This window comes from Martes martes, assembly GCF_963455335.1.
Source record: "Martes martes genome assembly, chromosome: 13".
Classification (NCBI taxonomy): domain Eukaryota; kingdom Metazoa; phylum Chordata; class Mammalia; order Carnivora; family Mustelidae; genus Martes; species Martes martes.
The window spans coordinates 74,208,578-74,223,818 of NC_137901.1; the positions used below are offsets into that span (position 1 = coordinate 74,208,578).

Sequence of the window (15,241 nt, forward strand, 5' to 3'; positions counted from 1 at the left end):
GGAGAGTCACAGGGGCAGCCAGAGAGAGAGCAAAATCACGGGTCTCAGTCGGCTCTGGGCTCTCCGGCTTCCTGGCTGGAATTACACCCCTCGGGATCCTGCCAACCCCCTAGGAGAGGTTGATTTTGGTGTAGGAATAAAAAAAAAAAAATTCCATCTCCCTCCCTCCAGGGGCTGCATCTTACCCGCTGGCTAGCAGCCACTGGGATTTTCTAATCCTGGGAATAAAATGTCGCTGCACTGTAACCCTGACCTCCCTGCCCAGTCTTCTCTCTCCCTCCCCCTGAGACACACACAAGCATTCTATCCCCCTTGAACCTTCCCAATAACCCCCAGTCCCTTATCCAGCAAAGTGAGGCATTCTCCCCAAGGTCACAGTATTGGGAAGGGGAAGATGTGGTCTGTCTGCTTCTTTCTACATCACCCTGTTCAGTGGTTAAACCCCATGCTCCCTAGCCCCTGGGATGTCCAATCTGCTTTTATAGATGGAGAAACTGAGGCCCAGAGCAATGGAGCGCCTTGTCCCAGGTCACACAGCTGGGAAGTGGTAGAGGAACTGGCTGGCCTCCAAGCCTAGGACTCCTACCATGTTTAAAAAGTACTAGCCAGATTTGGAGTCCCAAAGTGAAGCCCAAGGTTGAAAAGCACCTGCCCTGGGGAGTACGTGTGGGTGCCCTTGGCTTGGCTGGCAGCTCAGCCGCTTTTGACCGTGCTTGCCCTTGGTCTGGCTCAGCCCTCCTGGGCCTCACTTCTAGTCATCAGTAGCAGTGCTGGCTATCCCCAAGACACCTTCCCTCACGGCCTCCCCCTCCAGCCACCTCTATGATTATGCAGATACGATGGGGCTTTAAATTAACTCAGTTTTTCATTAAAAGACATTTTTAATTCTAAATGGACAACCAGCATCACAGCAAAACATAGACCAAAACCACCACAATAAATACAAGGAGACCACAACCACATTCCTGAATTCTTACTCAGACTTTGTTGCCTGTTCAAGGTTCCCCATCATTTTTAAAAAGGGGGAAGGTTGGGGGGCGCCTGGGTGGCTCATTCAGTTGAGCACCTGACTCTTGCTTTCGGCTCAGGTCATGAGATCGAGCCCCACACTGGGCTCCACGCTCATGGTGGAATCTGCTTCGGATTCTCCCTCTCTCCCTCAGACCCCTCTGCCCACTGCTCATGTGCATGCACTCTCAATAAAATGAAATCATAATTAATTAATTAATTAAAAATGGGGGAGGTCGGCAGATGTTTAAAAGTTGTTTGAGACTGATTAGCTCCAGCAGGGACTTTCTTCTTGATGAGAAGGAATGAAGGGAAGATGAAAACTCAGTAACTCTGGCACTTGACGATTTAGTGACATTTAAGTGATGCTCTGGATATTCTCCAAGGACCATCTGAGGCACCAAGTCGTCCCACATCCTTCCTCTGGTTATTCTCTGGAGGCCCTTGCTGTGCTGGGCTGTGGCGTAAACTCTGTGTTTGTCGATGAGTGTATTTGAGGGGCTGAGGGAGGTGCAGGGAAGGGCATCATGCCCAGTCCTCCCAGGAGGGGTCAAGGTGTCACGGAAGGCAGGGTGTTTGCTGCTCAGTGGTTGAAGCAGGGTCTTGCTTTCCCTTTGGAGCCGTTTGTGCCTGCCCCCCCACCCTCACCATCCCTGCTCTCTTGGGTAACTCTCAGCTCTCCTGCATCACCTGCACCTTTCCCTTCCTTCCCCTCTTCCCCATCCACCTGCCTCCCTCCCCTCTCTGAGAGCAAGCCAAGGGGACAGACACTGGGGAACAGGAGCTGGAGGGATGTTGTCAGAGGAGGGGAAGGTGTTTCTGCTCATTAGTCTGGGGGCCGGAGTCTTGGCTTAGATCCCAGTTTTCCCCCTAATTTGCCTGGGGGATCTCGGGCAAGTCACATGAGCAATCTGGATTTCCATTTCTGGTTATTATCTCTTTGAAGTGTCTACTAATCCCAACTGGTATGAGCAATGAGACAATAGCCATGAATAATACTAATACTACTGTAAACAGTCCCATTGCCACTGCAGGGATCACTACCATTATCACCAAAACACCCATTTATGGAGGACCTCCCAGGTGCAGGGCACTCCACCAAGTACCTTCTGTATCAGACTTGTTTCACAGATAAGGAACAGAGGCCCAGAGAGGGTAAGTGTCTGGCCCAAGGTCACACAGCCAATACATCTGAGGACCAGAAATTGAACCTTTGTAGCCTCACAGCCTGGATGGCCTCCCCAGAGTGAAAGCATTTACTTGGGCTGTAAATGGCTGGAACGTTGGTCTGTACCTGGCACTTTCAGAGTTGCTTGGGGGCAGTCTCAGGGCAAGAGAAATGAAACTCTCTTGGGAGATGCCATCACCAGGCCAGAGGAGCTATCTTGGCCTCATGGCGGGTTGGGGAGCAACCACGCCTGAGCAGAGAGAGACAGATACACAGCCCTGCCTCAGAAGAAAGCTAAGAGCTGGGGCGAGGAAGGCAGCGGGAAGAGTAGAGGCTGGGGCTGAAGAAGGCTGAGCAACGTGATGGGAAAGGTCATGGTTACTATTGACCTTAGTCCTGGTTCAAGTGTTAGACAGAACCAGGTTCAAGTACCGCTGTCCCACATCTTAGCTTTGAGACCCTGGGCATGTCCCCTCACTTCTCCAAGAAGTGCCTGGCCCGCAGCAGGTGGGCGAGGCTCGGTAACTATTAGAACCCTTACCTTGGGGCTCTCGAGAAGGACCGCTGCCAACTCATCAGGTCTGGGTATTAGCCCCTGGCCCGGCCCTTCTAACTGTGTCCTTGGGCTGAGTCGCCCAGGCCTCTCTGAGCCTCAGTGTCCTCCCTGGTCACACATGAGGTCATAGCACCCACCTGGGCCACGGGTGGGCTCTCTTCCAGTCGACAAAGACGCGCTCACTGCAGCCCTCTGGGCTTGTGGCCAGGGAGTCACAAAGCATAGGAGCTATAGGATGTGTATTAGTTGCCTGGCCCATGACAGTGTGTGGACAGAACCCCCACCCAGCTCACCCACCCACACTGGCCTCCTGGGTCACTCTGGGGGCATCTGATGCCCTCTCCCTCTACTGTCCCATCTATAAGGCGGGAGGAGACTGAGATTAATGTTTGGGCTCACAGGCGCCTTCGGTATGGAGGGAGAGACGGTGGAATGGGCAGCCTTCCCTGGGGGAGGAATCGGGATTTCTCGCTCAGAGGAAACAGAGATGTGCCATCCGAGACAGCAAGTGTGTTCCGAAGTATACACCCCCCCAAAATTCTGGCACAAGTCCAGGCACACGGACGTCCATGGCAGAGCTGCCTGTGGTAGGGGGCTGGAGTAGGCAAAATGCAGAGGGGATAGCAGGTGGAGACAATGGTGTGGCCAATCCTGTCATGGTCAGCTCCATACCCCTCAAGGTCATTGTCATGGGGTCTCTGCGCAGCAGTGGGCTTTCATCTGCCTGCAAGGCATTTTATCACGGCTCTCTTGTTGGTTCTTGCTAGAGCCCATTTGTACACCCCCACTGACTGTTGCCACCCAGTGCTGGGCGCAGCCCTCAACCAATGGCTGGAAGGAACTGGTATGTAAAGACCACACCTCCCTCTGCCCTCAGGAGGGGTAACTCAGAGGTCCTGGGTGTATCTCCTCTCTCAGAGCCACCCTGGGGACAGCTGGCTTTGTAACACACTCTTAACGGGGCTGTGTTCACCCCCCATCTCACTTCCTCCTCCACAGGATGACCTCCCAAGTACAACCAAACCCTCGTCTCAGGATCTGCTTCTGGAAAACTCCAAGTTAAATGGAATAAGCATACACACAGAAACACAGTTCAACCCTAAAAGCATCACGACTGGTGCCCAAAGTAGGCAGCAAAAGGCAACATATAAAATAATGTCAATTACATAAATTAAAAATACACATTGAGGTGCCTGGGTGGCTCAGTCGGTTGGGTGTCTGCCTTCAGCTCAGGTCGTGATTCCAGGGTCTTGGGATCCAGTCCCACGTCGGGCTCCTTGCTCAGCGGGGAACCTGTTCTCCCTCTCCTTCTTGCTCACGCTCTCTCTCACTCTCTCTCTCTCTCTCTCTCTCAAATATATAAATAAATCTCTTTAAACAAATACACACATACGGAACAATACCCATTTCGCAAAAATAACATCCACACAAAAAGATACAATTAAATAATTACAGTGGTCGGTGATTGGGAGAAGTGAGCTAACAGGCAGGGTGGCTGCTGGAAACACAGCATCTGTGTGAGATTTAGAAAATGGTGCCCCTTCTGGTGAGAAGTAGCCCTTTTGGACAGTACAAGACTTGAGGGGCTGAGGAATGAATGAATGAGCAAATGAAGGGAGGAAGGAAACATGGGAGAGGCCTGGCCTGAACCAGTAAAGACGATGTTCCATGCAGAGTGGGAGTGTTCAAAGTTCTATTTAATCACATTTATTCTACGATTTGGGGTTATCCTACTTCCAGAACTTATTAGAACAAAGCCCCTCCCCAGATATGACGACTTCACTCTGCATCACCAGGTGGAAAGGAGGCTGGGGATCAGGTCTCTGACTGGGGGACACCTTCACCAGCTCCTGTTCCTCTCCTTCCCAGCAGCCTCCACCCCTCATCTTGCCTGTCGACCTCTAGGTCATTGACGGTCCCTGATGGCGGGCAGCGTCTGGGCAGCCCTGGGACTCTCCCTAGCTTGCATCTTAGCCCTTAGCCTCATCTCTCCTGCCTGGTTCCAGTCCCACACCTTCTCCTTTGGCGTCCTAACCTACTGCTCCTGGCCTCGGGGTGACAGCTGGAACCAGAGCTGTGGGACCTTCAGGTCCCTGGATGATATTCCTGACTTTGCCTGGAAGGTAAGACCAGGGTGGGGACCTCAGGGGTGCTATCAAATACACCAGAGCTGGGACAGGGGTGGGGGAGGCCAAGTTCTGGTTCCCTCCACCTACCCCACACTGAGCCTCTGAGTCTGTAGGTGTGCAGTGCTGTCTGGCGATCTGCATTTTAGCAAACAGCCAGATTCTGAAGGCAGTTCCAAGTCCCTACAGCACCTTAGTACAGATTAAGAAAAGGTCCCCCTTCTTCAGGACACTGTACTGCCATCTGCTGGAAAAGAACTGTAATGAATATGCAAATCCAGGATGATCCCAAGGCATCTGCAAGGGTTGTACAGTGTACAACCTGCATACACCTACCTGGCCACCCTCTGTGCGCCGCTAAGTTTGAAAACCACAGCTACGGTGTTGAAAGTCTGTTACGACAAGCATCACTAATTTCAACAATGTGGACAAGGGGTCAGGACTCCCAGTCCAACACTGGGAGTAAATAAGGAAGATTATATAGCCTTTGAAACCCATGATTACAAAGGTGCCTCTCCTGGTGATCCCGCCATATAGCAGGTACTCATAAAAGTGGGGTATGATGGTTGTAAATCTGGGTATTAATTCTGGCTTTGTCACTTAATTAGCTGTGTGTCCTGAGGCAAATGACTCCATCTCCTTGGGCCTCAGTTTGTGTACATGTAAAATGGGGGTAATGATAGCACAGACCTCTTGGGGTTTTGAGGACTCAGTAGCTGGCCAGTAAACAGACATACCCCTGCCCCTACCCGCCCCATTCAAAACCCACCCTCCTCTTTCTTCCTGGCAGGTCTCGGCTGCAGTTCTCCTTGGAGGATGGCTCTTGTTGGCCTTTAACGCAGTTCTCCTCCTATCTTGGGCCCTGGCCCCCAAAGGGCTGTGTCCCAGAAGGGGCAGTGGCCCAATGCCAGGGGTGCAGGCAGTTGCAGGTAAATCCACTGTCACATAGTAACCATTCCAAACATGTTTGTAGAATGAAGGAAGGAAGGAATGAATGAATAAACCTGTGAGTGGAGTCTGCCCTCCTATGTTGAATCTCAGAGATAAATCCTAGGATTGAAGACTTTCTGGTCCTTTAGCAAGCCAGAAATGGTGGGGAGGGAGTGCTATACTTAACATCACTCTCTCCTGCCCTTAGCTAAACCCAGTTCTAACAGTCTGTACCTCTTTGTTTCTCTCTCACCCAACCACTTTGTATCATCTTTACCAGGACCACCTACACAGTTGAGCAGGTTGTGCACTGCACAAAGGACCCAGCTGAGGGCCGAGAGATGCTGAAATCTAGCCTATGCTCCACTTACTAAGCTGTGAAATGTCAGGGCTGCAACTCCCCAGGAGGGTTGCTTTTCTCTAACTCCCACCTAGGCTCTGGAGGGTGTAGCGGAGAGCTTGATTGAAACCCTCATGCAAATAATCTCCCATCCCCTCTCACCTGGATTAGAGTGACAACCACCTCACATGTCTCTCTGCTGCCACCTTTGACTCCTAGAGTCTGTCTGCCACGCTGGCCAAACAGGTCCTGTCAAAACTGAAATTAGATCAGGACACTCAAACTGGTTTATCCAGCCTCTAGTGACTTCCTGTTACACTCAAAATAAAATCCACGCTCCTTGTCATGGCTGACGAGGCTCTGCCTGATGAAACCCTCACTCCCTCACCAGTCTCACCTCTTACCCCTTCTGCCAGGCTCAACCTGCTCCAGCCACACGGCTTGCTTTCCGTTCCATGATGTACCACACTTGTCTGCTCTGCCCGGGATTCTCTTTTCTCAGATCTTACATGTCTTGCTCCTCCAGTTTGCTCAAATAGCACTGCTTCAGTGAGATCGTCCATGACCTCTAGGTAAGGGAGCTCCCCTCTCCTGAGATTCTCCTACCTCTCACCTTGTTCTGCATTTTTCACAGCACTTACTTTTCTGCCTGCTTGATCATTGTTCATCTCTCTCCACTACAACATCAGTTCCTTGAGGGCGAGGACATGTCTGCCTTGACATTGCCAGCACCTAGCACAGTGCCTTTGCACATAATAGATGCTCACTACATATTTGTTGAATCAATGGATGGAGCTATATATAGTCCTTGTCCTAGGCTTGTGCAGTGTCTGGTGGGGGCAGGGTGCATCAGGCAGTTACAACTCAGTGGGTATTTGATAAGATAGGGATGAGCATAAGATGCAAGGACAAATCCCAGGAGGATAGAGGATATTAGTGAAGGCTTCCTAAAGGAGGTATCTGAGTCTGGAAGTACAAGTGGGAATTGGTCAAATATAGAAGGGAACTTCAGTAATGGGAACATTGAGGGCAAAAGCTTAGAGACAAGGGAGCAAGGCAGGTTCACAGAACTGTAAGCAGACCAATGTGGCTAAAGAGCAGCAAAAGGAGCTAGGGTTATGTGATTCTTCTGCACTGAGAGTGCCTTGAAGGTGAGGAGGTGTACAGTTTATTTCTTTAGGGTCATTAGTGCCCACCAGAGCACCTGTAACAGTTGTGATGCACCGAAAGGTGGGTTGGTAAATGAATGAATGAGAGAGTGGATAGGTAAGTAGGTGAACTGATGGATGGATCTATGGATATATTAGTGGATGACTAATGGTTGGGTGAATGGATGGATGGGTAGGTGGATGGATGGGTGGATGAATGGATAGATGGATGGTTGGGTGTGTGGATGGGTGGGCAGACAAATGGATGGTTGGGTGGGTGGATGGATAGGTGGGTAGATGGATGGTTGGGTGGGTGGATGTATGTATGTATGGTTGAGTGGGTGGATGGGTAGATGGATGGATGTGTGGATGGGTAGGTGGATAGAGATGGTTGGGTGGGTGGATGGATGGTTGGGTGGTTGAGTGGGTAGATGGGTGGATGGGGGATGGTTGAGTAGATAGATGGATGGGTGGGTAGATGGATGGATAGATGGTAGGGTGCACATGAGTAAGTGGGCAGATGGGCAGATGGATAGATAAGTGAATGGATAGGCGGATGGGGATGAAGAGATGGGAGGGTTAGAATATGGTTGAATGGATGGGTGAGTAGATGGACAGCTGGGTGGAGGACTAGTTGAGTGATGGGCTAAAAGGATAGATGATAAGTCAGTATGTAAGTGAATGATTGATGGGTGGGTGGGTAGATAGGCGGGTGGATCAGTGAGTCCTGGGATAAGGGTAGCCCAGAGCCCCTTGACTGACACACTGGTGTTCCTTCCTGCTGTCTCCAGCCACGTCTATCACTGTGGGCCTGCTGGTTTTCCCCATCAGCCTGGCCTCCCCATTTGCCAAGGAAGCTTGCGGAGCCTCCTCTGTGTACCATGGTGGGCAGTGCCAGCTGGGCTGGGGCTATGTGACTGCCATCCTCAGTGCAGTCCTAGCCAGCTTCCTGCCTATGATCGGATGGCCCCGAATGACCAAGGTCCAGGGAAAGATCATCCTCTTCTTGGGTGACACTGAGAAAATCATCCTCATGCCAGAAATGAGCAAATAGAAATATCCCAGGAGAAGCAAAAAGGGCCCACTTCACAGCGGTATGAAATCTCTACAAATCCACATTCAAATCTCACCTCTGCAGCCTCTGTGCTGTGTGACCTTGGGTAAATCACTTCACCTCTCTGGACCACCATGTATTCCATAAAATGGGAGGGGGAGGAGGGGTGTGTGTATAAAATAATGCCTCCTTCATAGAGTTGTTGTGGGAATTAACTTGAGATGCTCTGTGTAAATAAAGCACTTAGTACCACGTTAAGGCCTATTGTATTCAATCAAGTTGAGCTTATTATAATCCCTAGCTCCCAGAACTGCTCAGGAGGAAAACTACATCTATTCATGAAGGATGCCCAGGGGGTGCCTGGCTGACTTAGTCAGTGGAACAGGGGACTTGTGATCTCGGGGTTGTTGAGTTGAAGCCCCAGGTTGGATGCTGAGTTTCTGTAAAGAAATGAGAGTACCCAGGACTTCTGGGTCTGAGCTGTCCCTCCAACACTGCATCTTTCAACAGGCATGTGCCTATTCCTTTTCGCACCCCTCCATCTTTGTAACTCCTCTTTTCTTGGGGAATTCGAGGATTCTTTCTTTGCCAATCAAGTATTTAGTGAGTGCCATTACGTACAAGAAAAATTGGTACAAAAGCATGTCTGATGTTGGGGTGGGGATGGGGGGGGACCTGTCTCATCCCCCCACTCCAGGCAAACAGTCCCACTGATGTGGAGACCTGTTACTTGGGGCACAAGAGGCCCTTCCGGATCCCATTCCAACCTCTCTCTTCAGCCTCTTTCTTGTACACACCCAACCCTGTGCCTCTCCCTCTGCCATACTGAATTCTGGGCCCATGGAAGGCCTCTTCACACTTCTGCCACTTGCACATGCTCTCTCTGCCAGGGATGCTGGGGTCTGTCTGTGGCTTTTGCCTATCATGACCCATTGCCCTTCTCTGGGAGCAACACCTTAGTCTTTCCTGAGGAGATGACCCCCAGCAACTTTCTGACTATCCCACATTATGGATAAATGAGCCCTTCTAGCCAATAAAGCTAAGATATTATGGGACAGACTGGTCCAGAGATGGGCATGGAATCGGTGTACATCAGCATGGAGAAGAACGGAACCATGACATGGACAGAGGTGGGGCTCTAAGGACCTCATCTGAACACGTGGATCCAGCCATGCCTGTTCCCCTACCCGCAGGAGACATGATCATAGACAGCTCCAGGCTGGCCTCCTCCTATCTTGGCTGCTGTGGAAGGAAAGCATGAACGGCTCTCTTCCCAGGGAAGGAATCTGACTGGTAAGGACAAGGTCATGTGCCCCTAGGGGGAAGGACATATCAGCAGTCTCCCTAGAAGACCATGTTTGTAACATAGGAGATACAGCTGCCCAGAACATGGGAGAAGATGCTGGTACAGGAATGGGGGAAGGATGCTGGGTGGGCAATAACACTTGATGCCCAGCTCCCTTTTGAAGGATAGCTTTATTATCCCCAGTTCACAGAAGTGAAAACTGAGGCTCAGAGAGGTACAGTCACTTGCCTACGGCTGCACAGCCAACTGGGATTTACACCCAGGTCTGTCACCCTCAATAATGGAAGCAAAACAAAATCTGGATTTGCTTCCTCTGCCCAACCTAGCTTATCTTGATCCAACTCTTCTAGCTTTAAATGCTCAACCAAGAACATCCATAAACAACCCCCAGGAGTGACTCCATGATCTTGAAAACACACAGACTGCACAGAATACAGCTTGTGTTCACCTTCCAGAAAGAACAATAACGTGACTTGACAGCTTTTTTAGAAAAATGTAGAGGGGCACCTGGGTGGCTCAGTCAGTTAAGCATCTGACTCTTGATTTTGGCTCAGGTCATGATCTCAGGGTCCTGGGGTTGAGTCCTGCATTGGGCTCGCTGCTCACTGGGGAGTCTGCTTAAGGATTCTCTCTCTCCCTCTTCCTCGGCTCCTCCCCCTGCTTGCATAATTCTCTCTAAAATAAATAAATAAATAAATAAGTCTTTAAAAAAAGAGAAAGTAATAGAATAATGGAATAAAGTAATAGAAAACCTTGGAAGCCATCACGTGGTGCTCAAAGGGACCCAGAGGCATGTTTTGTTATCAGTGGGAACACTTCCACGCAAGTCAGTCTCACGTGGGAAGACCTTCTGAGACCCAAGCCACATGCCAGCAGTGAGTGGGTGCCGCCAAGCAGAAGCCCAAACTCAGCCCCCGGCCCCTGTCACCCACATCCCCTCTGTCACAACCTCTCAATGGCCTCCAAGTCCCTTAATTTTCCTTTTCAACTGTTTCAGCAACACCAAAGGGAGTGATTCTCCAGCCCTTAACGAGGAAAGATTTACAGGGAGACTCTGTCCTTATTTGAGGCAGAGGGATTTCTCGGTCTTATTTTCTCTTGATCACAACAAGGGGTGTCCACTGTTTCAAGGAGCCCTGTATCTGCAAAGAATCACTGTGGATTCACTGTGATTCCCATCACTGTCTACTGGGAATCACTGTGCCCACAGGTCTGAAGAAAGCATGCCAAGAAGACACTGGAGAATTTCTGCACGGCACCCGGATGTAATGGAAAATCCCCAGGGAACAGCATGGTCCCGTGGGTCATTTGAATCCTGTTAGGGTTTGATTTAGCAACAGATCCGAAAGCTGGTCCTTCAGGAAGATGAGGTTGTGCTCCTTTAGTCTGCACCTGTCCTGGGCTCATGCTCTCCATGTACCTGGCGGCTTAAAAGCCAGAAGCCTTGGGACCTATAAGTCTTTTCCTGACTCAGCAAATCAGATGCTAACTGCAGAGTCAGAGCGGGCTTCGCTCCTGCCAAGGACTGAAGGCCTCACCACGCCTAACTGCTGTGTTCCTCAGTCATAGCCCCAGAGGGCTGGGAGCTCGCCCCTTCCCGAGCTCTCCTCCAGGAGCCATATTCTCTACAGTCCCAAGCCTTACCTGAGAAGCTGAGCTAGGCAGTCGCTGGTAACTCAGGGACACTGAAGTCTCAACCAGGAAACCATCCCCAGGGATACGGGGGAGTACAGGGTCCCAGTGAAAGAGGGGGGCCAGGGCTATACCCACAATGAAGGGAGGCATTCTTATCCTCAGGGCACAAAAGTGAAAACCCCCATCAGTGAGGAACAGTCACTTGCCCAAGGCCACATAGCCAGGAACGGGCAGATCTGGGATCCAAAATCGTTGCTCCCCCATGTGGACAGAGATACATAGGACATGATTTCAGCTGGCAAAATGAGAAAGCCATTCCTGCTTCAACTGTCCTTTATGTCTGCCAAGATGAAAGGCTCGTTTGGTGCTCATATGTCTTTCACAGTCTCTCAAACTCCTGCTACATCTCTTCTTAAAAAAGAGCAGATTCCAGCTCAAGGTCTTTTTTTTTTTTTTTTAAGGTGGTAAACAGTATTTTGGTAAAATAAACATACTTATTTTTACAATTATCTTCTGTTTATGCAAATGACACTGGCCTCCCATAGATACAAGTCTAAAAAGCAAGTTGGTTTAAAGAAAACCACTAAAGATCCAATCGGGTAGGTGGTGCGCAGACATGGTCAAAATCAGAAAGGCCAGCGGCAGGTGCCTTGAGTTGGAAATGCAATTACAGAATGTGTGAGAAAACTCAGTGGTGCATGGGTCTGCTGTCTCCCGGACTTAAGAGTATCTGCTGGCAAGGTAAGGAATTGGAAGGGCTTCTTCCCAGTGCCCTTGACTGCAGCCCCCCTCCTCCCTGGGCTCCTGGGACCTCAGGCCTCGGAGGGAAGGAGGGGAGGGGAAGAAGGAAGGGGACACCAGATGCAGGAATGCCTGCCAGGCATCCGTGAAATGGGATGGTGAGGGCCTCCCAAACTCTTTGCACATGGGAGAAGTGCTTCTCAATTGCCTCATGGCCTCCCCCACAGGCCAAAGGGGAAACTCTTGGTGAAAAGGCAATCAGCATGGCTAAAGCATGAGCTTAAAGGGACAGCAGAACAACCAGAAGGGCCTGGACACTGTGGGCAAGATGCTGTCCAAATGCTCTCAGCCACAAGGCAGTGAGACAGGAGAGAGGGGAACTTGGGGAGGAGAGGGGGAAGAGAAGAGAAAGAAGCAAGGCAGGCCAGGAGGAGGAAAAGGATGGCAGGAGTCCAGCCACAACTCGGCACCCATAAACACAGAAACGGAGAGCACGTCTCCATCCTGCCACCGAGTCATTAAAATAGGCCCAGCGATGCAAGATTCATCTGTTCATATCTACGCAAAGCTCAACCGTGTGCATTTAGGAAGTCTTGTCAGCAACAGAAATGCTGTCTTAAGATGTCTTTTCCTGTAACATACATCATTAATGACCAGAAGTCAACGGTACCCACAGCCAGGCATCTGTGCACACATAACCCGTGTGGGGCACTGCCTAGGTCTGGGGATGCCGGGCAGCTGCTGTAATAGCAGGGTGCTTCAGGAGGACTGCCACATATACCAAGTGATGGCTGGAGTTGGGGAAACGGCAGGGGGCTCTAAAGCCCACGTAGAACGCAGAACATCAGGACCGGTCTTAGTGCTCAGAAACGTCCCCCTAGAAGGAGCAGGCCTTCCTGCTAAGAAAGCCCCCGTCTGGGTTGGCAAAGGGCAAATCTCCACCTGCCCACTGCTGTGGGGCTTCAGACTTACCTCCGCCGGTAGTCTTCTGAGAATACGGGGACTGGGCTCCCGCAGGCTGCCAAGCCACCTGTGAACTCTCACTTTTTCTGTATAAAACCTGAAGTTTCAATGGGTGTTCATTAGATTGGATCAAGTTCTGCTTCTGCAGCTGAAAGCTAGTTGTCTCCTTCGGCCCGTGCCTAGAGGCTGCAAGGGGCAGGGTGTCCATGAGAGGTCTCCACTGCTTGATGGCTAAGGTTGGGAATGGTAGTAGCCGTGAGCGGGGACTGTGGTTGTCAAGGGGGTCAAGCTGCTGGTCTGTGGGAATATCGGGGTGAGAGATGAGCTCCTGCAGCAGGTGTCAACTTAGAGATATGACCCCGAGTCAAATGGCTGACCATCTGGGGACCCCTCTTGTGCACTGGAACTTGGGGATTCTGCACTTTGAATCTGCACTCAGCCATGTGACTTACTCTGAGCAACCAAAATGTAGCACAAAGGACCTCATGCTAATTCCCAGCCAAGGTCTCAAAAGGCCTTGCATGCTTCTGCTGGCTCTCTTGAAAACTGCCACCATGGCCATACACACAAGGCTGAGTTGGCCTGCCACGGGATGAGAGACCTGTGGCCCAGTGTCCCCCACTTTCCTGGCCACAAGCTGGCCAACCGTCAGAAGCCCAGTTGCCTCGTTGGCTATCAGCTGACCACAGACTCACGAAGAAGTCCATCTCAGACCAGAAGACCCTCTCAGCCCATGCAGTCAACCCCACAGAATTGCAAGCTAAATGAACGGCAGTGTGAGGCCACTGAGCTTTGGGGTGCTTTGTTATGCAGCATTAGTCACACTGACAGCTAACTGATATAAGGGAGTGAGAAGCGTTTCACCTGCCTTGGACCTCCTGGGGAACGACCAGGCAGCTACCATGAGACTCGGTCCCCTTCTGGATTTGGGTCACTGGGGTGGGGTTGGGAGGACACAGTCTTCCACAGTGAAAACTTCTCCTCTCCTTTGTATTAAAAAAAATTCCTGAAGCACAGAAACAAAAAAGAACCCATATTCACACATTTCTCTGTTTATATATATTTTCTCTCTATATAGACACAACTCTTCAGTAAACAGTTACGAGATATGTTGGCAACACTGAAAAAAGGAGGCGGGCACCCCGTAGACAGAACGACTTCCCACACACTCGATTTCCAGGACACAAGGACGCGCACGATGTACGGAGACCGAAAAAAGCACAGTAAGCCGAATAAATAGGCGATGTTCCAAATCACAACCACGGACACTTCTCTGGAACACCATGAGAAAGAAGGCAGAGAAGGGATTGTGTGCTGTACTTTGTGACGGGTCTGTCAAGAAAATAAATACGAGTTGGAAGGTCTAGGACCTGGGTCTTGCTGAAATAATGTCCTCCATAATGAACAGCTGAGTGGCTAGATACACTTTGAACCAGAGGGGGCTTTTGCACATATTTTCCCTGTCTTGGGAAGGCAGGGGACCAGAGCAAGGAGACACGATTGTCACGGAGCACACTCTTTGGAGGCAAGCATCATTTAGATCTTGTACGTACTGCTCAAGAGTCCCCCATGGCAGGGATGAAGGGGGTTGGATACAGTGAAAGGCACTGGGACCGAGGGATTAACCTTCACAAGCACGCGGGGCAGGGGTTCCTTCCCATCCTGGTTTGCTCAGGACAGAGGACCAATGTATCCTCTGTAAGGGCTTCGATGGGCTTTGAGTCTCCTCCCCTCTCCCAAATCCTCCCTGCCATTCTGGGGAGGAGACTTCCAACCTGAGACTGCTTCTCCAGATTCCCAAGCATTCTCAGAAAAGGTTGGCAGGAACGCTCCTGCAGAATGACAGGTGGGCATCGCGAAGCAGCCAGCTCAGCGTCTGTCCGAGATTGGCAGCCCTCTGCATGATGACATGGAGGGGACTGTTCCCAGACTGAGCCGTGATTCTGGTCCCGAGTCATCAGCGTATTTGCCAAGGAAAACACATGTCCCAGTCTACCCTGGCTGACCTCTGCCTTCCTTATCCCCCTTTGCCCTGAGCGAGCCAAGGCACCTAGGGAAAAGCCAGCCTCCCTGACTTCTCTAGAAGGGGCTTTCACCGACACACACATTCCAAGCTTCTGGAGCACCAGACCCCACGTGCTGAAGGGGAGGCGAGGTCTTCCCCAGGAGGTGAAGGAAGGGATGAGGTCTCTGCCCTGTCTGGAGGGGGTGGGAGCTCTGGGCAGGACCCTGAGGAGCCTCAGGCTGTCCCACTCCTACAGGTGTG

General features: G+C 51.0%; 1 protein-coding gene across 1 annotated transcript; it reads left to right on the forward strand.

The window, feature by feature from the left end:
* Window positions 1-4,654: 4,654 nt before the first annotated feature.
* On the forward strand, window positions 4,655-8,330 carry LHFPL7 (LHFPL tetraspan subfamily member 7; the record flags this gene model as incomplete). Its single annotated transcript, XM_080821849.1, has 3 exons — window positions 4,655-4,855; window positions 5,649-5,787; window positions 8,068-8,330. The coding sequence occupies 3 exons, from the start codon at window positions 4,655-4,657 to the stop codon at window positions 8,328-8,330; spliced, it is 603 nt and encodes a 200-aa protein (XP_080677975.1).
* Window positions 8,331-15,241: the final 6,911 nt, after the last annotated feature.